At 48.7% G+C, this 24023-nt stretch overlaps 5 protein-coding genes across 5 annotated transcripts; 2 read left to right on the top strand and 3 right to left on the bottom strand.

Moving 5' to 3' along the window:
• Positions 1 to 276: 276 nt before the first annotated feature.
• Positions 277 to 2099, bottom strand: MIND_00945800 (uncharacterized protein; the record flags this gene model as incomplete). The annotated part of the gene is made up of 9 exons (XM_037366076.1): positions 277 to 582; positions 635 to 814; positions 860 to 1293; positions 1353 to 1457; positions 1502 to 1573; positions 1623 to 1765; positions 1815 to 1965; positions 2019 to 2035; positions 2086 to 2099. 9 exons carry the CDS (start codon positions 2097 to 2099, stop codon positions 277 to 279), a joined length of 1422 nt encoding a protein of 473 aa, XP_037217488.1.
• Positions 2100 to 2637: 538 nt separating this feature from the next.
• On the bottom strand, positions 2638 to 6278 carry MIND_00945900 (uncharacterized protein; the record flags this gene model as incomplete). The annotated part of the gene is made up of 5 exons (XM_037366077.1): positions 2638 to 3171; positions 3219 to 3716; positions 3765 to 4667; positions 4768 to 5954; positions 6002 to 6278. The coding sequence occupies 5 exons, from the start codon at positions 6276 to 6278 to the stop codon at positions 2638 to 2640; spliced, it is 3399 nt and encodes a 1132-aa protein (XP_037217489.1).
• A 327-nt stretch (positions 6279 to 6605) lies between these two features.
• MIND_00946000 (Beta-lactamase domain-containing protein) lies at positions 6606 to 9071 on the bottom strand (the record flags this gene model as incomplete). The annotated part of the gene is made up of 12 exons (XM_037366078.1): positions 6606 to 6814; positions 6862 to 7069; positions 7116 to 7467; positions 7517 to 7664; positions 7712 to 7741; positions 7797 to 7861; positions 7910 to 8028; positions 8077 to 8120; positions 8172 to 8490; positions 8538 to 8834; positions 8882 to 9015; positions 9065 to 9071. The coding sequence occupies 12 exons, from the start codon at positions 9069 to 9071 to the stop codon at positions 6606 to 6608; spliced, it is 1932 nt and encodes a 643-aa protein (XP_037217490.1).
• A 1080-nt stretch (positions 9072 to 10151) lies between these two features.
• On the top strand, positions 10152 to 11558 carry MIND_00946100 (Glycoside hydrolase family 16 protein; the record flags this gene model as incomplete). Its single annotated transcript, XM_037366079.1, has 10 exons — positions 10152 to 10303; positions 10352 to 10552; positions 10601 to 10615; positions 10666 to 10729; positions 10779 to 10818; positions 10873 to 10906; positions 10955 to 11068; positions 11116 to 11230; positions 11279 to 11366; positions 11422 to 11558. The coding sequence occupies 10 exons, from the start codon at positions 10152 to 10154 to the stop codon at positions 11556 to 11558; spliced, it is 960 nt and encodes a 319-aa protein (XP_037217491.1).
• A 2526-nt stretch (positions 11559 to 14084) lies between these two features.
• MIND_00946200 (uncharacterized protein) lies at positions 14085 to 15066 on the top strand (the record flags this gene model as incomplete). Its single annotated transcript, XM_037366080.1, has 2 exons — positions 14085 to 14640; positions 14690 to 15066. 2 exons carry the CDS (start codon positions 14085 to 14087, stop codon positions 15064 to 15066), a joined length of 933 nt encoding a protein of 310 aa, XP_037217492.1.
• Positions 15067 to 24023: the final 8957 nt, after the last annotated feature.

Raw genomic sequence — 24023 nt, forward strand, 5'->3', positions numbered from 1 at the left:
ACGAGTTCGGCGCTGTGGATGAGCCTCGGATGGTGTTAAGCGCCCAACCCATGTTGACGAGGTAACAGCCTTTCTCTCTGTGGGTCTCAGAACGGCAGAGCGGGTGCGATAAAATAACCGAGTCACGGTTTGTCACACCGACATCTGAACGTGTGACGCAAGTTGAAGCTGTATTTGGTTTGGCAGCCGTATACGGTGGCACGCTGAAAACAATACTGGATAGGATAAAATACGAGCGGCTATATGATACACACATGAATCTGGCACTGACAAATATCAGCACTTTTCGCTGACATCCTCGTCTTTGGCAGGTCCACGGCCAGCAAGAAATCGCCACACCTTTCTGGCCGTCCTGACACTCCAAAGCACACAGAACACAAGCCATTGGAGACCCATCAACAGTCCAACGCCGAAGCAGCCCACAACAACAGCGGCAGGCCATGAGTTCCACGCGATGACGATGAAAAAAAGCAGTAGTCCGCCACCACTGATGAAGCTCAGTAACCCCGGAATGCGGGCGGATAGTGCAAAGAAGAAGAACGAAGGCTTGTTTTCCACGGAAAGAATGTCGGTCGCGCGTCTCTACCAGAGAAACGATGAGCGACGAACTCGCATCGTAAGGGAGAGCACTCACAAAGAAAGTTTCGCAATCAGCGTAACCATATCGGAGCCACAACCAGGCAGTCGAGACAATGCCAAGTACTGCAGCAATGATGCCCGCAACAACGGCTTTCTCCGCGAGGGGACTGACCTCGAATAGAGAGTCTGGACTGAGGGAAAATATGGCTGCGTTTACTCCACTCAAAGTCCCGAGCTGCAATCTGGTTAGGTAATGTGCGGGGAATGCAAATGGCCTCACGAAGCCAGCAGTGTAGGCCCATTCACTGCGAATACTATCATAGATTTGTTCTTGTTTCGACTCTGTTCGGGCATCCTGCAGCTCTGAATATCGTGTGAATGTTGATATTGTCCGCTGGGCAAAGTTGTATGATGGAGGGTAAGGAGAAATCGGAATCGGGGCAGAGTATTGGGGTAGTAGCTGAGCTGCCACCCACGCGATCGGGCTGAACAAGATTTTGACAGGCGCCGACAAGACATCGCGCCTGTCCTCCCCATCGAAGTTGAAAGGTTTGACCTCATCCAATTCTGGATCATCATCGTCTGTTTCAGAGTAAGACTCTGCCTCCTCGTCTGAGTTGACAGCATAGCCGCGAACACGTCGCCGTCGCCGAAGGGTAGGCTGGGGTCGAACTTCCGCGACAGTCGGAGTGACAACCGTACACGAGCTGCTTGCTGTTAGAGTGCACGTGGTTTCGGTAATCGGCATAAGGAGATGAAGGGATATGACATACCAGACGACGAGTCGGAATCATAGCCTTCTTCATCTTCAGCAAGTGCCAGTTCAGTAGGAGACGGAAACGATGGAGGGGGGCGTAGCTTCAAGTGAAGAAGTGCTCCTATTGCGATGAGCGAAGGCTCTGATGAACACTTGGAACTAAACCTTTTTGAGGGCGGCCACGACTTGCGACAGAACGGTTGGTGGGGTTCTGACACTGTAAACGCAGTTCTAATTCTTCCGTCCATCACTATGCACTGGAATTTGAATGCAACGGGCCACTCACTAGCATTAATGCCATCTCTCTTCCACATTTCTCCAAGAGAACAGGTACATGACGCGACCAGTGTTTTCTTTTTACCCTTCTTCTTGCTTTGCGAGCGGTGAAATATCTTGACATCAACCTGTGACGCTAGGTCTGCTCCATGTCTGCAAACAGAAGCAGGTAAGCTGGAGCAAAACTTGGTTGAGGACCCACAATCTAAAAACATCCTTCATGTTGACGTTCTGGCCGTCGGAGCCTAGCACTGTCTCGTGAAACAGAGCGCCGGTCTTATCCACCTCAATGGTGACGATAGGGCGCCATGAGCGCTCCGGGCGCATCAGTTGCAGCCCGTGTGCTCTGACAACTATTTCCAGCAGTCAGTTTAGGTCGTCTGGAGCGGAAGCGGTTATGTTCAACTTGTACATGTCCAGCACCTGTCGGAATGTTCAGCGACATTGGATATGACAAGAAATGGGTAACCGACTCTGCCTCATCCATGACTGGAGGGAGAGAGATGAAAGGTGTCAAGGCATCGCTTAACCATATAATAAAGCTGTGCCAATGCGAATCTGATCGCACAAAATTGGCTCAAGGGCAGCTGAAGGGAGGTTTTGGACTAAAGATAAATTTCAAGATCAGCAAATCGAGGAGAAGGATGGTTGAATTGCTTTCCAAGGTTGCACACACCAAGACGCGATCACGTGCTCGACTTTGACCGAATTATTAGAAAGAGAACTTGCTTGGAACAGATGAATATTGGCCGAAAACCTCAAATGCTGGATGAATGTGTATGAAAAAGGGTTATATTGGTACATAAGAGTTTTTGTGCAGGTATCTATGCAATAACCTATATGGTCTCGACAGCAAGTACAGTGGATAGATGATGATTGGATGGGGATGCTTTGTGGATGTTCATAGCAGGGGCACAGCATATCGACAGCAAGAAGCAAAGGACAAGTTTAAACAATAGAAGGGCAAGATATAATAATAAGAGATGAATGAATCAGAAAAAAAAGTCCAAGAAAAACAAAAGGGTTTATGATGGAACGGCGACCCGCGCCAGTGTACGGGAGGCTGGACGAGAAGAGTCGGATTTCATGTTCTCCTTCTCGCCAGGAGCAGGACTCGCATTGACAGTTTGTCGCGACTTGACAGCACGAGATGTAGCATTATCAAGCGTAGCAGACGCAACACGCCGATGAACCAAGGGGGTTGCTGCTGACGAAGAAGGTCGCGCAGAAGTGGAACGCGATAACGTGTTGGGGGTCGGAGTGCCGAGAGAAGCACGGGGTTTGGATATAGGGGCAGGCGGTGGGCCCATAGAGCCAACAACCCGAGTGGTTGCAGACTTTGTTGTGGATGTATTCAAGCGTGTACTCTTCCCAAGCGCAGGCATTTTCCCAGGACCGGCGCTGCCTCCATCGGATCCTGCCTCTGAAATGACAGAGGGTGGTCGTGAGCCAAGGCTAGGGGTCGAAAAGATCGTAGAGTCACGCCGTTGATGGCCAACTTTGGATGGTTGCACCGGAGTCGATCCAGCGGTACCGCGAACACCAAGTTTGCGTTTGATCTAACAAAGTCAGACACGATGAAGAAAAGACTTGACATATAACTGACCAACTCTAGCTCTTGTTGCTTCGAATCAAGCGCGATATTGTAACCTTGGATATCATCCTTGTCTTGGACATGCTGCTTGTTGAGTTGCACAATCTTCACTTCCTTATCTGCGCTTTCTTGTTGCAGCTGGTGAATTTGCCGGCGGAGACGCTCCATTTCGCCTTTGAGGTCGCTGATGCGATCCAGGTAATCACGTGCCTGATTCTCTGCCTCAACTGTCTTCTCAGACAAGGCTGCATCGAGGGCGGTCGCATGTTCGCGTTTCGTCCTACTGAGTTGCTCTTGTAACGCTTCGATTTCTGCCTCGCGTTCTAAAATTCGCTGCGAGTAAGTAGAAACCTCTGCATCCCGCCGCCGAATATTTTCTTCCAAACGAGCGATGTTGTCCAACGCATACTTGTGTTCCTGCTCTAGCTCGAGCACTCGATCTTGAGATTCTTGGAGTGATTGTTTGGCACTCTCGGTTTGCTTCTCGTCGGCGTTGACTTGCGCAAACAACTATGAGAGCATTAGTACAGGTAAAACCTTGCAGCGTTAAATGAATACCTCATCGTACTCCTTTTGGAGAGCCTCGCGGTCGTCCCAAAGTGCTTGATAGTCAGCATCGTCCTGATTCAATCTTTGGTCGGCCTCTGTCAACTCTGCCTCCATGCCCTCAAGCCGCTCATTCATCTCTTCAAGTTCGGATTTCTGCGCATCGCGTTCGGCTTCGAGCTGCCGCTTGGTCATTTCACAAGTCTCCAACATTTCGTTGAGGTGTTCCGTGTTTGACCATTGAGCCTCTAATTCCTGGTTTAGGATCTTGAGTTTTTCATCGTGCGCGTCTAGTTGTTGCTTGTATGCATCAACCTCTGCAGCTAGCTCGACCTTCTCTTCCTTCTCCTTGTCCAAAGCAACCATCAGTTCATGCTTTTCCTCGGCCCAAGCAGATTCAGCCGTTCCGCCTTCCCCAGCCGCAATTTTTCGGAGCTCTGTTTCGTCAATGAGACCAACGCTCACGTTTCCCATCATTTCCATCTGCTCTTTCACCATACTGATACCCAGCTTGAGTTCCCGTTCACTCTCATCACGTGTCAACAAAGTTTCTTTCAGTTTGTCGATGTCGTCGCCCCGTTCCTTCAGCTTGAGCTCTAGAGTTTGAATTTCCTGGCGGAATAGACCTTCTTTGCGTTCCCAACTTTGCTTCTCCCTGCTTAGATCGGCGATCTGCTGGTGCAACGACACCAAAGCAACATTGCTGGCCATATCTATCGCGCTCCTGTCGAGACTCTCTTGTCGCGAAGTATCCACTTCTTCCTCCAGCAGCCGACACGCACGCTCAAGCTCAAGAACCTTCTTCTTCCATTGTTTAAGTACCGCACGTTTCTTCGACTCTTCGCGCTCGACTGACTCAAGCTTCTTCCCCAGCACCTCCACTAGCTCATCTCGCGCTCGTAGATCGGCCTCGAACTGACCACAGAGTTCTTTTTGCAATGCCAATTGCGTTTGGAGCGAAAAAAATCATATCTGCTTGTTCTGGGTTCGATGGTTGGCGTGCATGGCTAAGAACTGAGCCAGCTTGAGACTCTGGCGGAGTAGTTGGGATCATGGTTTGCGGAGTATAATACGTGTTGGCATTAGCACTGAATGGATCAGGCTCGCCTGGCTGGTTATTATAAACAATGAGATCAGACGACAAGTCGTCATTGATGTCAGCTTCAGGTTGTTTGGGAGAAGGTGAGCGCAGCATGGACATGAAAACAGTGTCACTGAGAGAACGACCTCGTCCTTTGGTGCCGGGCGAGGATGCAGCAGAGGCCGTCGAAATGTCTTTGGCTGACAGTGGCGATGACCTGGCACTAACGGGAGTTTCTCGACGTGCAGGCGAGTCAGTCAGGTCGCTTTGGGCCATCGAATAGAAGTGAGTTTGGCCAAGACTGAATGAATTGCTTCGGTCATGCAAGACGGAGGGAATTCGAGGACTCTTCTCCTTGGCATGGAAAATGGACTCGTCCACTTCGTGTTGTTGGTCAAATGCTCTTCCTTTCCCCTTGTCACGGAACGGTGTAGATGTCAACGGCTTGCCACCCTCATTCAAGTCAACCTCGAAGCCAAGACCGGGGGGAGGTAATATGGGGATTTCGAGGTCTTGCGAGACTTCAAATAAATTGAAGTCGGGAGGGGGGATAGGTGGAAGCTCGGAAACAAGTGACGAGTTGTTTATTTCGGCCTTTGCTTCTGCATCAACCTCCGGAGAGAAGATTTCAGCAACCGTTAGGCGCGACTTGTTTAACTTGTTTGAGCTCCCGAACCGTGGGGCAGAGTTATGGCCCACGTCGATTGAAGTAGGAAATGGATCATTCGTGTTGAGAGCGTTATTCGTGGCAGGCAATCCGGATTGATATTCGCTTTCCATAGACTGGTTGGGACTGAGAACGCGATATGCGTCTCGTGAAAAAAAGCGGACATTCTGCCCAGTCCCAGGTGTGTTTCGATCGCGAAGGATGGATCGCACAGAACCAGTCTTGCCATCAAAGGGAGTGGCTGGGTCGAAGGGTCGGGATTCATCAGCATTGGTGGGTGATTGAAGTTGCTCCGGAGGGGGGGAACGCAATTCATCGATAGAACCACGTTTGAGGAGGTTAAAAGACGACCGACGCTTGCTCTGCGAGCCAGCTTGAGCCATCATGTCGCGTGAGTCGACACGACTAAGCTCGGTAGGACCAGGTGTCGATGGGCCTAGTGAGAGTTGCGACGCTAGCGACATTGTGAACAGGAAGAAACCAAAGAACATAAAGACGCACAATTGCCATGTATACCGAAAGTGGACTTGACTTTTTTCGTGATTCCCGGAAGTTTCATTGGCGAGGGTGCTCTTTGTGACTCGTCGTATGTTTTAGTGTTTCGTTTGAAAACGGCCATACGACTCTTGGAGGGGGATGGTGGTGGGCTGGGCTGAGGCTCGTTCTGAAAAACGGAAAGATTTGGATGCTGCTCGTAGACACCAGCCATAACATCGCCATGCGAGGAAGAGGAGGAGTCCTGACGAGGCTTGAGCGCGGTCGTCAGCTTTGCCCACATAGTCGAGAAACAGTCTGTGTGAGTGACACTCGCCTGTGACACAACAACACACACGTGATCGCACATTCGCCGTCACGTTTAAATTGATGGCAGTTACGTTGAGTGATTGGGCAAGTCTCTGGCTCTTTTTGCTGTTTCTCAAGTGTCTCGAAAGGCCGAAAAAAGTGCTAGCATGACGAAGTAGCTAATCCAAAACCTCAGGGCTGTAGAGTTCACCGAGCACGAGAAAGTGGGTTTAGCGAGATGGCAGTCACGGTTGGGACTTATGGATTCGAATAGGATGCTTGAAAATATACTAAGCTACAACTAAGTAAGATATTGTTTTAGCTATATTTCCTGGCTCTTGACTCGTCGATATTTAACTGTTCGTGTGCGAACGTAGTTGAGCACGGCGAGAGCTGCAATCACCGTCAATACGACCAAGTTCCCAGCAAGAAGCCCAACTATGACTACGCCATGATTTTCCTCTCCGGAGGTTGGACCACTCGTCATTGATGGTTCAGAAACGACATTTTGCGCCAAACTCTGGACAGACGCTGTGAAGGCTCGTCAGACGGCTTGCGACGGTCCAAGCGAGTCGCACTGTTTTCAGTCTTGGTAAACCACACCTCACTTCTATCTTCAGGCGTTTGGCCGATCGGATCATGGACGCCAACACCAGCGCCCCATATCCCCCCAATGAAGCCGAAGCCATGGATGCCATTTTTATCAGTACCAGACAGCGCAATGGTCCCGGCAAAGCGGGCATCAAGCGCCCACAACGGAGAAGACAAATTTCGAGGGTCGGTAGGCTAAGGAGAGTCGTGAGCTATTGTCAACGGACCGAAAGCCACACACCATTCCAGTCCATCCTGTCAGGTTGAAAATATCCCCATTGAAGTGCGAAAGAGTCACATATTGGGCGGCAAGGCGGTCCCACGTGAAAGCTAGTGTGGGGACTCGAGGGTCGGCAACAAATTGAGGATAAGTCGAACTGAGAGTTGTTGCAAGTGCTTTGCAAGGATCTGACTGCAATTTTGGCGTTGGAGTAATAAGACAAAGCTCAAGGGAGGTGTAGCCAGGGTTGCTGTATGTTCCTGGCATAGCTTCCAGGCCACCTGGAACTGTGGGCGGTGCAGCATTGGGAGGACGAGATGTGCTGACAAATGCGGCACGAGCAGCAGCAGTACCTGTAGCAATTTGTTGATATCTAGAGAAGATCATTTATTTTATGTAATGAATATGAATTTGGTTCGAACCTCGCATTCCAGTCCACAGGCTCTAGAGAAAAAAGGGCATCAAGAACACGATAACGAATGACTTCGCGAGTGTAGACCAAGTCGTCGTTGGAGAGAATTATCATGCCAGCACCATCATTGGGAAACCACGTGATCATGCTGTGCCATCCTGGCCAAATATTGGATACCGTCCAAACAAACTGGAGAAAAAAATACCCTGAATATCACCGCCATGTTCAATCAAGTCTAGAGAGCCTTCAGTTTTGTTTCCAAGCCTCAAGTCATAAGTAGTGCTTCTTACCGTGACCTCTATAGTTACTTCGATACCTTCCTCCACCATAGGTGCTTGGAGAAAGTTCGGGGAACCTGCGTATATGATGAGTAAGGCAGAAAAATTTGCTCGAACACACCCACTCCTCAGATGGCCACACTGTCACTCCAGTTGTAATCGTTGTCAAAACGTCCTTTGGTATCACGGTCATGTTTGTGTCAGGATTGACCCCATCAGACATGAGCATTTTCAGCCAGAGAACCTATTGTGTGACGTTGGTCGTCTCCGAATCATAGCCAAAATATCGCACAAGATCGTCCAAATTGCTGATTACCCCTCCAGGACCAGAGGCGACTAGGAGTAGAATTCGTCATCATAATCTAGTCATCGACATCTCGTACTTACAATTTCCTTGATCGCCACCCAGTTGTAACCAGAAAGGTATCGGGTGTGTTCTTCCGGGAAGCAGTGGATTGGTAGTGGCATTCGCCTCTCGTGCAAAGCTGTCTGCCATTTTCCCTGTTGCGTTTGCCCAAGTGAAGGAATATGTGGACGATTTCATGCCGAGTTGGTCAAAGATGTTCTCTTTAACGTATTTTGCAAGACTTGGCTTGGATGGCAGCAGGACGGTGGGCAAGTACGACAACACTGCATACATGAGATTGTTGTACTGGAGTGTTTCGCGAAAGCCAGTTGATGGTTTGAGGTACTTCAGGCGACTGATCTGTCTCTCCGGTTAGGTGCAACTACTTAGAAGAACGAGCAACTGACGATAGTAGGCAGGGTGTCATTGCGACTGAGCATACCATCGTGACGTGGTAGGCCCGTGCGGTGGCTCATTAAGTCGATAAGGGTACTTGCTGAAGATGAAACTGTGTCCATAAGGCTCCATCCAGGAATAATATCCGCGACTTTCGATGTCCAGCTAATGGGAGTGGCAAGAGATTTGTTGGAAACCAATAAGCCTGTCGCCAGAACGTCAAAAAGTTTGGACTCAGATCCAATACCAAAGAGTGTGTCTGTGGTGACCGGTTTGCCATCTGCAGTTGCATTACCATATCCTTTTTTCTGCCGACAGTCAGCGCGAAAAGTCCTCGATAGTTTCCGGATTATACCTCAACGAACCATCCGCCTCGTCCGTCCTCGCGTACAATGGCCAATGCTATGCCAGCGGGCGAGTTCCAAGCGGTAAGAATATTATGGACGAAAGTGTCAATGTCCGAGGAAAGGATTGGATCAAACTTTCGCGCTGTAGAGTGGGAAAAGATGGGTGCAGAGAAAAGAAAACAAAAGAGAACGGCGCATAGTGAGGGAATATTAGGTCTGCTTAGACAACGCTTTATAGGAAAATTGTGTCGCACCCGCACGCGCAGTGCATCGCTCGAAGAAACGGAGTTTTCAACCCAAATGGGTCGTTAACCTTCTTACCGCAACAACCATGACAGGGATGACGAGTTGAAATGTGACGATCAGTGACCGTATGCTCTAGAACTGGAACTTTCCACTTTCAAGACGATTTTACGGTTATCTCTGCCGTGTGTTTACCTGTGCTCGCTATGGGCCTCTACAAGGCTTGTTCGTATGTTGTCAGAATGCTCTAGAGGATCCATCGCCAGCGCCGCCTCTTGATGCGCAAACGCAGCCCATATGATTCAAGTTGAGAGGTGATTCCAAGCACACGTTTCTTACCGCCTTTGAAGGTCCAGTACTGGTCACCAAACTGGGCTTGGTACCACTCTCGGGACTAACCAACCAAGAAGCATCGGATTTCGTGTCCGCAGTGCACAATATCAGGATATCTTCAGTTCCTTGGCAACCTCCCGGCCAAACCAAGTTATTCTCTCTCATCTTTCGTCATTCAGCTTCCTCGGTCTGTATCAGCATGCTACGAACCTGATACTCGGCAATACCATACGCGGGTCTGTTACAAGTCTGGTCTTCGTCTACTCTCCTCGCTGTGCTCATTGTCGCTCAATCTTTAATCTTAGCTCAATCGGATCCGAGTCTGATATGGCGTGTTTCGACTCCGAAGAATCTCTGATTTTGCGTCACGGGACGACATCTCTCCCCATGTGGACTTGGTGGATCATCCGACTGGTCACTATGCTCCCAGAACCACGCTGCTCGTCTCCTAGAAACAACAGGAAAGCGTCATTGTTGGTCCAAATATCTCGGAATAATAGATTGTAACGCCAAACACCGCCCAATCCGGGTCTCGGGAACTGAATATATCCTCCTGTGCCACGCGTATGACTATCTTGTGGCCGCCTCGTCTGACGACCGCGAAGAAGATGGGTGACCGAGGCAACTTCCTTAAATTGTCACTCTGCTCGAGTCCTCAACGAAACAACTTGGCGGTTTTCCCTTACTCTTGTCCACTCTCAAATGAAGACAGTATCCGCTAGCGTTCTCGCACTCGCGTCCATCGTCAGCCCTGTGCTGGCCGGACCGTACTCTCGCAGCCAGAACATCGTTGGCAGCGGTTTCTACAATGCCTTCAACTTCGAGGCGATCTCTGATCCAACCCATGGGAGAGTGTGGGTAGATAATGTCGTTGCTTGGGACAAACACTGACTGTGCAATAGGAAATATGTCAACATGGCCACAGCTCAAGCCCAGAATCTTACTTTTGCGTCTGCAAATAAGTTTGTTCTGCGCGCTGATGCGAAGACCACTCTGAGTGATTCGGGTTCTGTCGGAAGAAGCTCCGTTCGCATCCGAACCAATGCTGCATATACGACCCACGCCGCTGTCTTCGACATCCAGCATATGCCTCAAGGATGCGGGTTCGTATCATTTGCCACCCATGCGAATCGAACTGATTTCCTGCATAGAACTTGGCCAGCAATGTAGATATAACCATCGCCTTCTCTTTCCTTGTCGCTGATCAGCATCATAGTTGGGAAACAGACGAGGCGCGCTGGCCCGCAGGAGGAGAAGTTGATATTTTGGAGGGCGTGAATGTAATTGCATCTCTTCCTCCAGCACCATTCTTCGTAACGTTTTCCTCAGGACCAAGGCCCGAATCAGATTACCTTGCACACGTCTCCAGGTAAAAGCAACCCTTTTCTGTTTTGCTGACCTCGTTGAAACAGAGAATAACTAGGATGCACGATGCCTGCCACGCGAACGCAGACCGGGTAGGTCGGAGTTGACGTCTTTCTCGTGTGGCTAAGCTCGATGGATAGCACTTCCCTCCAACTTGATTGCAACACCGCGATCAACGGCAACACTGGCTGCGGCGTCAGGGCACCCACGGCTAACAGCTATGGCCCAAGTTTCAATGCTGGTGGAGGCGGCTGGTAAGGAACAAGTCTTTTGTTGTTCCTTCATTGATTCACCTTGTCAGGTATGCTATTGAGAGGACTACGACCTTCATCAATGTGTGGTTCTGGCCTAGAGGTGCGACCAACGTCCCCGCAGATGTGCGGTCCGGGGGAACAAGCGTCAACACTGCTGGCTGGGTGAGATTTTTTCCTCTTGTCATCGTCAACTTCTTATCCTTATCGCAGGGAACCCCAACCGCCAACTTCCCCAACACTAGCTGCAACTTCCCACAATTCTTCAGTGCGAACAACATCATCATCAACTTGACTTTTTGTAAGCTTTCCGTCTGTGCTACTGGAAAAAAACTCAAACCTGCTGATGCTTGCAGGTGGTGATTGGGCAGGCCAGGCAGGCATCTACAATGGGGCAGGCTGCCCTTCGACCTGTATCAATTATGTCGACCAAAACCCTACCGCCTTCACCAACGCTTACTTCGAGTTGAACTCGATCAACATTTACACCTGATTCGTAACGAAACCAGCACTAGCAAACCCTTTTCTCTATTTAAACCAGCAAATATTGTATTGTTACTGTGGAATGCACGCACTCAATTTTCATTCTCCTTATCACAAAAGCTTCTCGGTTTCCGAAAAGGCCCGAAGATGCTTCTCGAGACAAACCCCCCGCATCCCACATGGACATTTGTTAGCGCAGTGCAATGACGTAGTGTGCCAACGAAAGAATCAAGCAACAGATTTCGAGCCGCCGGAAAAAGACCGTGAGGCGAGTTTAAACCACCTGCTCCCTACGAAAAAGCTGCAGTTATCTACAATACTTTGACAATACCCCGTTCAGTTCTTATTGGACGGTGGCCCGCAGGATAGGATAGGATAGGATAGAATTACCGCAGTGGTCCCGAATCGGAAAGCGTAGAGTTCCACGTACCTCACCGAAACTGAGACACGTTTGTCAGCCCCACCAACGATGTGATACGCGATTATCTTTAGAGTGCGTTCAGTAAAAACTCAAACGCGGTGTTTGATGCTGGAAACCAGGAGTTTGATGGCGGAATACCTCGGAGCCTTCGGGTAGATAATGTTAGATGAAACTCCTTTCCTCATTTCTGCACTAATGTATGGCTCAAAACTTGGTAGTTAGGACTCCACCAGACAATAACAACTGGTGGATTGCCTTCCCAACTTTTTGAGCTTAGTAAACACGTCCAAACGCGTGATATATGGAAGAAAAAAACACGACACGTCTTTGACAGTTGGGATCAAACCCCAGCATCAAACCCAAAACACCGTGTTTGAGTTTTTACTGAACGCACTCTTAACCAGAGAATGTAAAGGGAGGACGTAAATCTACCAGCCTCGGAAATGGTTTCAGACCGAACCCCGAACCAGCCACGATGCCTTCTACCTCCCGCCAGCCGCCGTGTCCCACGGAATGTCTGGCCTGCCGGACGGCGCCCAGGGTAAACGGACGCTTGAGAGGCTGAACGTGGCTCAGAAAGTGGTCCCAGATTGAAGTTGTTCTTGTATTCTTGACGATGATGTCGGTGTTGAAGGATCAAAACAGGAGCGGGACTTGCCAGCGGTCTAACGAGAGACACACGGCACAGGTCGCCGGAGATTAAGTCAACTGACATTCAATGGCCAACTGTTTTGTCTTCTCTTCTCAGGGGGTGCAATTTATCGGAGCGTCGTGCCGGGGGGCCGGTTGTTTTCCCACATAGGGATATATTTCCGTGCCGCAAAAGCGAGTTCTCGTGCTCCATGGGTTATTCATTCGCAAGACGGGAGTTAGCACATCTTCTCAGGAGGATGTCGTCCTGCGTCCACAAACCTGGTGGGGACCTGCCAGTCGAGACGGAACGCATGACCACGACACTGGGAAGTGAGAGTGCTCTTGCCTTCACCGAATGGGAACGTTTTCCTATTCTTGTCTTGTTGCCATGTATAGAACGTGTTGAAGGCTTGAAGCAGTGCAGCATGGTGGTGAGATGTTGCCTGGTGATGGAGAGGTAAAGTCATGTTGCACATTCATAAGTAACTCCGCTCGACGGGTCGTGTCCAAAGCCTGCTTAACCAGCTGAAGAAGCATTTTTGAGGGTGCGGCCTACGTAGCGATCCCCGAAAAATGCCAGACAAGCTTTATCAGCATTATGCCTTTGGGCAAGCTTAAAACCGCATTTTGGCTGGCGATAAGGTTCTCATTGAACATCATCGAGCAAATTGTTCACGGAAGAAAGGAAACATTGAAAGGATTTTTTTTCCGAGAGGACTTAATAAACAAAGAGCAGGAGGAATCGGTGGTATCAAGCACGATGCATTGAGCCAAGGTGTGATTTCGCACACAGACACCTCGAGGCGTTGAGTTGGAGTGGCCTTGTGATGCGAGAAATTGTTGCTTTCTTCTGGCCCGACAGAAAGATTGATTGGGCTGGTTTAGCTGTCGAAACGATAAGGCCCGCCTGACGCGGCTTCAGATGTGAAAGACGGATTGATTGGCTGCAGTAGTGGGTCCCAGAGACCCGCATGATCGTGTCTGGTGAATGTACCTTGATGAGAGCCGGTTGTCTGTAATTGGCACAAAGCACCGTCCGGGGGAGTAAGGACGGGAGTAGAGACGGAACGTTGAGAAAGGGAGGCAAGAAGTTGAGGGCTGAACGCCGAGGTGTAAAGGTCGGAAGCAAGCGGGAATAGACGTCTTGGCATTGGACTCGGTGGCAAGCTGTGGCAAGCAGCGGCGGGTTGCGTTTGAGGGATTTTAGCCGGCAAACATTGGCAGCTAGAGAATGCTGGCCAGCGACGATGAGAGCGCTTGTAAAGCTTAAGACAATGCAGAGAATTCTGCATTGACTGGTCAAAGCAGTTTATTGCAGAAAGATGCCTGGACGACGCTCAAAGTGAAATTGAGACAGTTACTTCGTTGATGTCACGCTGTGTCACGACAGACCGGAAGCGATCAGCAATGCTGTCCCATATAACCCTTCTTCCTTTTTGCCCACCATGTCTCGCATACCTCGCTCGTCGTAACACGGCCTAAATGCCACAGCCGATTCTCAAGCGTGGTCAAACCACACGGGCTCCTCCAGCCCACCCTCCTCTTCTCCCTCACAACGTCCACTTCCCGTCGTCGCCATCGTTGGCCAGAACTTTCGCCACTCACAGCTCCACACAATATGACCGTTCCCCGATAGAGGTCTCACCTAATGCATGTGAACTACCAGCTCGTGGTTGTCCTGGTCGCACCTACTACGACGGGTCGAAGCCCAAGTCGGGTAACAGCCACAACCCACTCATCACCGGCAAAGCTCTACATCCAAGGGCCATCGCTGCCTATGATGCTCAATGGACGCACGAAGATGGGGAAGATGATAACGACGAGACAGAACTAGAGCGAACACCTACTCGCACAAGTCCTTACATTCCCCTTCCAGTCCAGCCGCCAATACCTTCGCCTTACTATTCGATGTCCCCCGCCACCACACCTAACTTCCATTCACATCTTCCTCCACCCCTCATTCCCGATCTCAGTTCTTCGAGTGACGAGAGTGATGGGTTCGCAAGTCCTCCTCCTGAGCCGGCGATAGGTTACTATGGTTTGTCTCTTGTTGTTCAAAGTTAACCGCCCTGTCTAACCGTTTGAAGGTTCCAAGTACTCCTACTTTGGATACCCTAATGCACCACCGCCATCGCAATTCTACCCTCCACCAATATCGCCGCCGCCCTCATCTAGTCCACCATCATCGGACCGAAAACGCCGCTCTCGCAGATCCTCTCCTCGCCGTCAAGTAATCGAGGATGGGTACGAAGAAGAAGACCTTCCAGGCTCTTATTCTCATGCTGGAGCCTTCTCTGCTCGCATGCCATCGATCTCACCCCCTCGTGACCGGTCGATGAGGAAGTCAAAGGACAAAGAGGCACGTTCTAAGAAGGAAAAATGCACTGTCTCCTCGTTGTGTCGTTCCTTGGCGGGTACCAGCTTTCGAGACGGAGAGAGTGAGGGGTGTCTGGGTGGTTTTTAACCTGTCGGCAACACCATCGCATTTTTCTAACTTTCAGCATTCACCGCATTTGACGACTTTTCTTCTTGACGATACTTATACCAGTAGCACCAACCAACCGCAAAGCCCAATGTTATATATATATTTGTACCTTATCCTTAGAGTCGCAAGTTTTTTGCTCGAGCTCGTCGACGATGGCAATCGCATCGATACCGGATCATTAGCAATCGATCAGTCTTGTGGCGAAGACAAGTCACAAAATTTTTTGGAGGTGAGTAGCAGTGCCTTCCGTTGTAGCTTGAACCGACGTACCGATACACTAGGGTCAGCTTTGCCTAGATCATTGGAAATGGGACTTTTATCTAGATCTCTTTTACATCCGACGTACACAAACAGAGACTCGGAGCCAAGTAGGAGAGTCCAACAAAAATAGCATTCCCAAGTCTTAGCCCACACTCCCCGGATCGGACTAGCGGGATTGGATTGGATTGAATCGGGAGTAGAGAAATAGCATGTTACAGTATCTTGGGCGTGCCGCGCAGCACAGCATCAAACAGACGCGCACACGTGATGGTAACTTGTGTGACGCGATGATGTCGAGTGGAAATTTGTTTTCCAACGTAAAGCTCTGGGAGCGACTTTGTCCAAGAACTTCACGTATAAGTTCGTGGGAAAGGTGATGGTAGGTTATTCAGATTTCACTCTGAATGGATTATTTGAGAAATGGTTATTGGGGGATATAATGAACCAAGATAGAGTCAATTCTGTAAATGACTAATTCTGGCTTGCTGAACTAAAAAAAACAACTGGGTAGAAAACCTAATGCGCACCAGGGCAAAACAAGTTCTCAATCGTAACGTGCAGAAGTAGAAAATTATGCTAATCCAAACACAGCAGTTCCAAATGATGAGTCAATTTAATGAGTGATCAAGTTGGGCTGACTAGGTGCTTGCGATCTAACAATTATTCTTGTTCGAAGAAAACCTTATGCGCCCGGGGCAAAGCGAATTCCAGGTAAACGTGGCTTGCGGGGATTAATTCCAGATAACTGCCTTAGCTAACGGAAACCAATCAATTCGTATATATCGCACGTACAAGTCTACCAAAGACTTGTGAAGGTCAGAAATACTAGAGGACTGCCAGTGAGTACTCCTAATATTCTTGTGGGGGTTCTAGCTTATTTAATCCTTATCGTTTGATGGGATCAAATGTCAGATCAAAATCGTCCAAAAGAGGTAAGATGTATTCAAGTGTACACACAGTAGTGTCAACTCAAATGTGAGGATGAGTGGGAGGGAAAGTTTAGTGGGGGTTATCTACTCTAGCATCCAAAACTGAGCTCCTTTTATGCTTTTTTCAAGGTATGACATCATTGCGGAGCGTTCCCAATGATGTCATAATGATGCCATCTGTCACAGTGACACATCACGTGACTTCCAGCGGCCAGCTTGGTTGTTCTTTTTCTTTTGAAAGGAAATTACAACTGATTATGTTTTTCCTCTTTATGCCAAACACTTTTCAGGCTTGACATCCGCGGCGAACAGATTTTTCAACTGCCCTCAGTTGATAGAGGAAAAACATAAGCAAGGCTAAATCCTTTCAAATTCAAAAAGGAGCATCAGTCAGGGATCGTTCATCTACACAAAACATATATGTATCGTACGTATAGCTAAAATGTCAAAAAGATTGCGTGTTTGTATCTCCTTTTTCGAAGAGCACTTGGACCACATGTTTCACAAGGCTATAAACGTCTCGTTGGAAAGCCTGACCTGCACGACAAAGCTTAGTAATTGCTTGAGAGATTTCTTCGGCCAGCCAGTTGCCCACCATAGTACCAGACACCAAACGAGCATTGGCGTATTCATAGCTGATGCGAACCAGTGCCTCTTCCTTCCGCTCTGAATTGTAGAGCTTGACGTGCGCCCACCAAAAATCAGACGTCCAGATGTCTTTTACCTTCCACGTCCCCTCCAAACCTTCGTGGGTGACAAGTGTGTCGCCTCTCTTGAGTAGGTATGGCAGACCGGTCGAAATACAAAAATACTTCTCCCCGGTCTGGCTGTCGGTATAAACAGAGATGGCCACCTGGTACGCGTTGCCACACATGACAGGATTCAAGGCGGCAGAAATGAGCTTGTTATTAACCGCACGCTCTTGGAAAATCTGTTGTCGCATAGATGGGGTTACAACTTCATCAGGTTCAGGTTTGCAGACTGATGGTTTGGGCTTGACCTCTCGTTCATCGTAGCGATTGTGGTGGACCTGTGAGAATAATGGTAAGAGGGTGTTCATAGCGGCTTGGAGCGCTACGGCAAGTAAGGCTGCATGCGTACAGGAGTGTTGGTTCGTTCAATGGTTTCTGAGGTCCTACCCAACCGGAGATCCCCAGGTTTTTCGATGAAAAACTTAGACAGTGGTTTCCGAAGTCTGAGTAATCGTTTTATGAATGTGGATTTGAATGGGAGTGTTAGGACGCGCTGGGCTGAAGGGTGGTTCCTTTATATCGCAAGCCGGGTATTCGTGGTCGTTGATTGCCTGATATAAAAGTTCGGAAGCCCTGATAACTTGATGAGTCACGTCTGTATATGTTTTCTACACAGGCGACATACACTATCCTCCTCGGGTGCTACCTCGCTGATCGAGTTATCGTCAAGACAGATGCGATAGGCATTGTGACTGGAAGCTCGGGCCGCTTCCAGCTCTAGGAGGTCCTCAGCAGTGAAGGACGAAAACGAGTTACGAGCACTGTTGGATGGCACGACAATGGTACTTCCAGAAGAAGAAAGGGAGGCCAGAGAGTCTGTGGACTTGTGGCGAGTGATTTGGGTTGGTGGGATCATGGTGACTTTGAGGGAGGAAGGCGGAGTGGGTAGTTGCATGTTAGGTACGCTTCAAGGCTGACTTCCTTTTAATGGTTATGGTTTTACAGAGTCAGCCGAGCATCCTCCTTCTCGGCATGGAATCGCCGATTACTCGTTATCCGAGTCAATTTCCTCCTCACTGGAGCCGTCGGTGTCATCCGAAGAACTTTCGCCACTGTCAGATTGCATGAATGGGTGTCGTCGGGTAATATATGGGTAAAGACGAAAAGCGGCTACTGGATTCTGAGTAAAAACGGCTCCGTCCAGTTCACTAATGATATAGGCTCCTCCTGCATTCTTTCGCACCACTTGGTATGGTCCTAAGTATCGGTCCTCTGTTTTCCGTTTGATGCTCATTTGATTTTCAATGCCCACATTTCGTAACAATACAAGCTCGCCTGGCTTGGTAGTCACTCTTCAGCAGCCGGTGGTGGAAACGCCGTTCAAAATGCGCTTTCGATCTAAATCGGGACTGAGCAAGCATGTTTGCAGCACGTTTCACATCAGTATTGAGTTTGGCCAGTTGTCGTATTCGGAGAGCAAGCAAGTCAGTAGTGCTCATATTAGGTTTAAATCCTGTGACTAGAAAGGTGGCCTCAAAGAGGTCAAAAGGTAATATGGGGTCTGTGCCATGAAGTAGTTGGTAAGGGGAAAAGCCTGTCACACGGCTGACAGTGACTCTATCGGCGAAGATTCCCAGAGGCAATTTATTAGGCCAGTCATCAAGGTTTTTCCCACAGGCTCGTCACGATAGCTTCTCTCAACGTAAAGTGGTGGCGTTCTACAACTCCGTTAGCATGCTTATTATAGCCAGAAACCCGGACATGAGGAACACGCAGACGTTGCATAAGTTCCTCAAAACCTGCTTTAACTTCAGGTCCATTGTCAGTAACTACACGGCGTGGACATCCATAGCGGCAGTAGATATGTGTCCAGAAGAAACGTGCCAGAGTATTCGCAGTGGCGTCTTCAATGGCCATAGCCTCGCATGTACCTGTCAAGTCATCCCGGGCTGCAACAATTTTCGTAAAACTGCCTGCTTTAGGCATATTCATAATGTCTATGTAAACTTTCTGAAAGATTGTCACTGGTGTTGATATGGAGAGAGGTTTTTCCATCTTCCGGGTGTTTCTAACTTGGCAGGTATGACAGGATGCCACATGGTGGGAGATGTCATTGTGTATTTTTGGCCACCAGAATCGGTTACGTAATAGCTCCCAGACGGCGCGGACTCCTTTGTGCCCCAAGTCCTCATGTGACTGTGTGAGAATTCGTAGGCGTATAGTAGGATCAGTAATAACTTGCAATGGAGGCCCATGTGAGTTCCGTTTATATAGTTTGTCTTCGTTAACCATAAACTGTGTTGCCTGTCGTAAAAATCGCTGATGCTTTTGCGGTGTTAAGAAACTTGGGGCTTCAAGTGTTTTCAAAAAATGTTCAATGTTTGCAAGTCCATTTCCTGAGTACTTCTAGCAAGATGGCAGGATGGTAGGTTCAATGCTTTATCTGGGAGGGTAGATGGGTGTACTTTTCTAACAAGAAGAGCAATTTCATCTAGCCAGGTGTCATCATCGTCTTCGGCAGTTTCCCCAGGTGCTAGCCCTCTTCGGGATAATGCGTCAGGCCCATGAAATTTTTCTGCTGGAACATGGACTAGTTCAAAGTGAAACATAAGAATTCCTTGTATCCACCTGTTGACAGCTGCATCAGGTTGCAAGTCAGGACTATTGAGTAGCCCTTGGATAAACTTGGCATCAACTTCTAGACGAAGATTTTGAGCCCCGACCAAATATAAACGCCAATGCCTGAGAGCTCGGTATACACCAAACAGTTCAAGTTTTGGCTGAGAATATCGGGATTCACGCTCACTCATAGGTAAAGAACCATACCGGGCAGGTCGCCGGCGTCCTTCTTCATCTATTTGTGACAGTACCATACCAGTGCCATACTTACTAGAGTCAATTGACAATATTATCTGCCTGCCTGACTTGTAGTCTATAGGTGTGAGGGCTGGGGCTGATGCCACTAACTGTTTGATTTTCTCAAATGCTTGCGATCTCCGTTCATCCCAGACAAAATCAACAGTTTTACGATACAATTCAGTAAGTGGCCGAATTATAGTGGAGTATTGAGGTATCCATATACGTACAGTCCCACAGAGTCCAAGAAATTGTCGGACTTCTTTGGGGGACTTCAAGGGTGGCCAATCTAAGATAGATGACACTTTCTTACGGTCAGGTATACGGCCCTCTGGTGAACATAATTGTCCAACAATTAGTGCTTCTCGTCGACATATTTGTACTTTAGTCCCTGAGAAGGTACCTCCTGCTAGCTTGACTTTGTGCATAATTCTGTGAACATCATTGGCATGTTCCCAGATAAACGACGTATCCCAGGGTTCTCTGGCAAGGTCTCTGGCTGTCCATTTTCATCTAGATATGCAGATACTGGTCCTTTAATAGGAAGGTCATCTATAAACACATTGGCTATGTGTGGAATCTCATCATGTAGTATAAAGACCATACACTTTTGAAATTCTGCTGGAGAGTTTGTATACCCAGTTGGCATTGAAGTGATTCTAAGAAGTCCTAATGGTGTCATGAAGGCTGTCATGTCTCTGCTCTCTGGCTCCATTTTGCGGGCATCAAAGCCCCAATATAAGTCAAAGACTGTATAACACTGGCGGCCTGCAAATCCTTCCACAAAGTCATCTACAATTGGAAGCATTCCTGCATCCCGGATTGAGACCTTGTTAAGTGGCTGGAGATCATGGACTATTCGCAATTTTCCATTCTTTTTCATGACACAGAACCATCTTGATCTGTAAGATGACTGGCATAGTTCATATACTCCTGCCTCCATCTTTAACTTCAGTACATCAATGACTTTGTCCAGTATTCCTGGGGGTATTGGAATATTTTTATATTCCCAGGGAACATGAGGAATAGTTGCTATCTTATATGGTGAGAAATACTCATCCTTGAATGAGCCTCTTTCTCTATCTTCAAATGCTAATGCTTCTTCATTAAGCTTGAGAACATGTAAGATCAACTTTTCTTCCTCTGAAGAAAGGAATTTGTCAGAGTTCACCTCTAACAAAGAAAGTCTTTCTGTGGTGATCCTTTCAGTAGGTACAAACTCTGGTGGTTTGGTTGGGAGTGAAGGGAGAGACTTGAGTGGGTCTTCTGGAATTTGTCTTTTGACTTCATACTCAGGAGAAAAGGTAGTAGATACTGGTCTGATCTTTTTATCCACCCTTTTATACATTGTAAAGGCCTGATATGCTTTCCCACTGGAGTCCTTCATCTCTACTGGATAGAAAATAAGGTCATCATCTTCTTCCCAAATATCAGAGTCACCTTCTGGTGTGAAACCCAAGGATTGAGTCTCACAAGTTTTGTTTATCCAGTTTGAACTTGAACTGGGCCAATTTTCACAAGTCTCAGTGTCTAGCATCAGAGTTGACTCATTACTCAACTCTAAGTCAGAAACTGAGAAGAAGAAATTTGAATGTGATGTTTTGGTCTGAAATCCAATTTTGAGTCTTACTAAGCTCCAGTCACTTAGCAGCACACAAAGATACCCAAAACAAATAGTGAATTTGTTGAGTAGAATCACAAACATTCTGAGTATAAGTACAAGACAAGCAAGAGTTAAGTCCATAGAGACGAGGGGGAGGATAAGGAAAGGTAATGTCCATATACATGTCCATTGGATGGGAGGGAAATTAGGTAGACGGTTCATAGAGGCATATGATAAGTAAGTAGCAGCAGGGGAAGGGAAGACATGGGGGGTAGGAAGGTGGGGTAGCAGGAATAAAATGGAAGGTATTGTCCAAGTTAGATAATATACATACAATGTTGCAGTTCGTTGTGGCAGAAAGACAGGATGAGACTGTTGATCTCCGGGTTCTGCAGCGCTAATCAGTTGGCGGGCCGCGGCGAACAGAGATGATAAATACCAGGTATGTTCAGGTTCTTCGATGAATATCAAGCACTGGAGGATAGTGAGCGCAGTTGCCTTGCAGAACAGGTATATTTTCAACTCACCCAACCTATGCCTTGGCCCAGAAGATCTCGTTACCATAATTGATGGCCTGCGTCGGGCTCTCGACCAGGATCGTCTCGTTGTTACGATCACCAGTCCAGAAATTATCGCCTTCGCCAAGAAATTCCTGCCCAAAATCGATAAGCTCATCGGCAATTTCGCAGTTGAGCCTCAGTGTAGTTGGCGAGAAAGTTGTTTTCTGTCTCATCGTTAGGCTGAAGGAAGGGAGGGGATGGGGATGCGGCTGAATAACCATCAGTGTCTCGAAAAAAATCAGAGGATGCTGGTGATGGTGGCTCACCAAAGAATCGGGCATCCATTGGGTCGATGAATTCGATGTCACTCGAGCTGAGGTCACTGTCGCTGTCAAATGCATCGAGGATGCTTCGAAACCCAGGGATATTGCGAGTCCAGACTTCTTGGTCGCCAGCGAGATGATTGATGTCGAGGAAGCCATCGTTGCGGAGTTGTTGAAGCTTAGCTTCAATCAGAGGGTAAAAGCGAATGCGTAGAATGCGTCGGATGAGCTCGGCCTGCTCTACAAAGCCGAGATAATAAACTTGTTGGTAAGCAATTTCTCCCAAAGCATGTTGATCGCGCGCGAGAGAATGGGGTGGAGGTAGTTGAAAGCCCGCGCGTTGTCGTGGTTGTGATGTACGAGGTGTTGGTAGGCTGCTTGGGTCGGGTTGAGCCCCGCTCGCGCAGCCATCAAAAGCATGCGATGAACTGCGGTATCCCAGGTACCAATAAACTCCTGCGCTGTCGCAAGGAGGTTAAAATGAGTTCCCGCTGACATTGTGTCAGTGCTATCCTGTGTTTCTGGACTGATAGTCTTACCAAAGGGTCTCCGCTTTCCAGGACTTACTTCTCCATCAAGCTCTAACCGGAATTCGTTCCCGATAACAAACTCCATACGCTGCCCGTCGGGTTCTCGGCACATGTCGGGATCGTAAACGGTGCCTAGGCCAGTCCGCCCATAAACCAGGTTGTGAGCGTGGCGGAGGGGCGCAAACGTGTTCGCGCGCTGGAAAGTGAGTATGCCAGTTTGTAAGGCTCCAAGGTTCGCTTCATAACCGAAAAGTTACCCCCAGCAAACCTTCCCGTTTCTCGATAGTGGTCACCGCTTCTTCGTAATGAGTTTCCAAGGTTGAGAACTCATACGCGGGGTTCCATGCGGCCAGAGGCGAGTCAGGATAGTTCGAAGTTGCCGATGAATCAGATGAGTTTTCGATGTTGGGTGAATCGAGGTCGCCAGAGAAGGGTAGCACGCGAAATGCGCCTGCTTGCTCGTACAGTCGCATCGGAATGTGTGGTTGATGAACGAATGAACCATGTGGGTGGTAGACATGTCGCCAAAGATTGTGCATCTCGAATCGTCGGTCCGTTCGTTCCCAAGACAGTTCTGGGTGAAGAAGGCTATATGGAGTTTCTTCTTCGTTGGTGACGACGGTGAGACCGAGCGCGCTGTCGAGCTGAACGCGAGGCGCGGCAGTAGTTGAAGTGGTGGCGGGGTTGGTTGTGGCTTGCGGCACAGAAGGCAAGACCAGATAGGCGGCAATTGGTGGGTGGTGGATGGAGCTGCGAACGAGCACAGGTTCGTCAGAAAGGGTATAGGCTGGTGAGTCCGGAGTAAGTAGCGAGGGCATGTCAATGTCCATGCCCCGCGCACGCCGTCGTCCGTATTTCCCTGTCAACCAAATTAACACGAGTTGTAAGCTGTGAGCACACATACCCGTCCTCTAGCACGTCCTCTTCGCTATCCGCATCATAGGAGCTTTCGCTGTCTCCATCCATGCTCTGATACCACTCGTCGTCATCACCATCTCCGCTTTTCGACAGACGTGTCTTCGGGGTGAAGGTCGGAGTGGGAAGGGAAAGGGTATTTGGCACGCTTGTACAAAGCTTGCATGGCGCTCACCCATACTCTACGCGCTTCTTCATGTTGCCCAGCGTCATGTAGTTCGGTAATTCGATTTATTTGCCAGTGGATAATAAAGTCGCGGGCCTCTGGAACGTCGTTGGAGTCCGCATCTGGTAGCACATTTACTTGGTCAGTGCTGTTTTTCATCA

Source organism: Mycena indigotica, assembly GCF_014461135.1.
Source record: "Mycena indigotica strain 171206Taipei chromosome Unknown Mind.scaff0008, whole genome shotgun sequence".
Classification (NCBI taxonomy): domain Eukaryota; kingdom Fungi; phylum Basidiomycota; class Agaricomycetes; order Agaricales; family Mycenaceae; genus Mycena; species Mycena indigotica.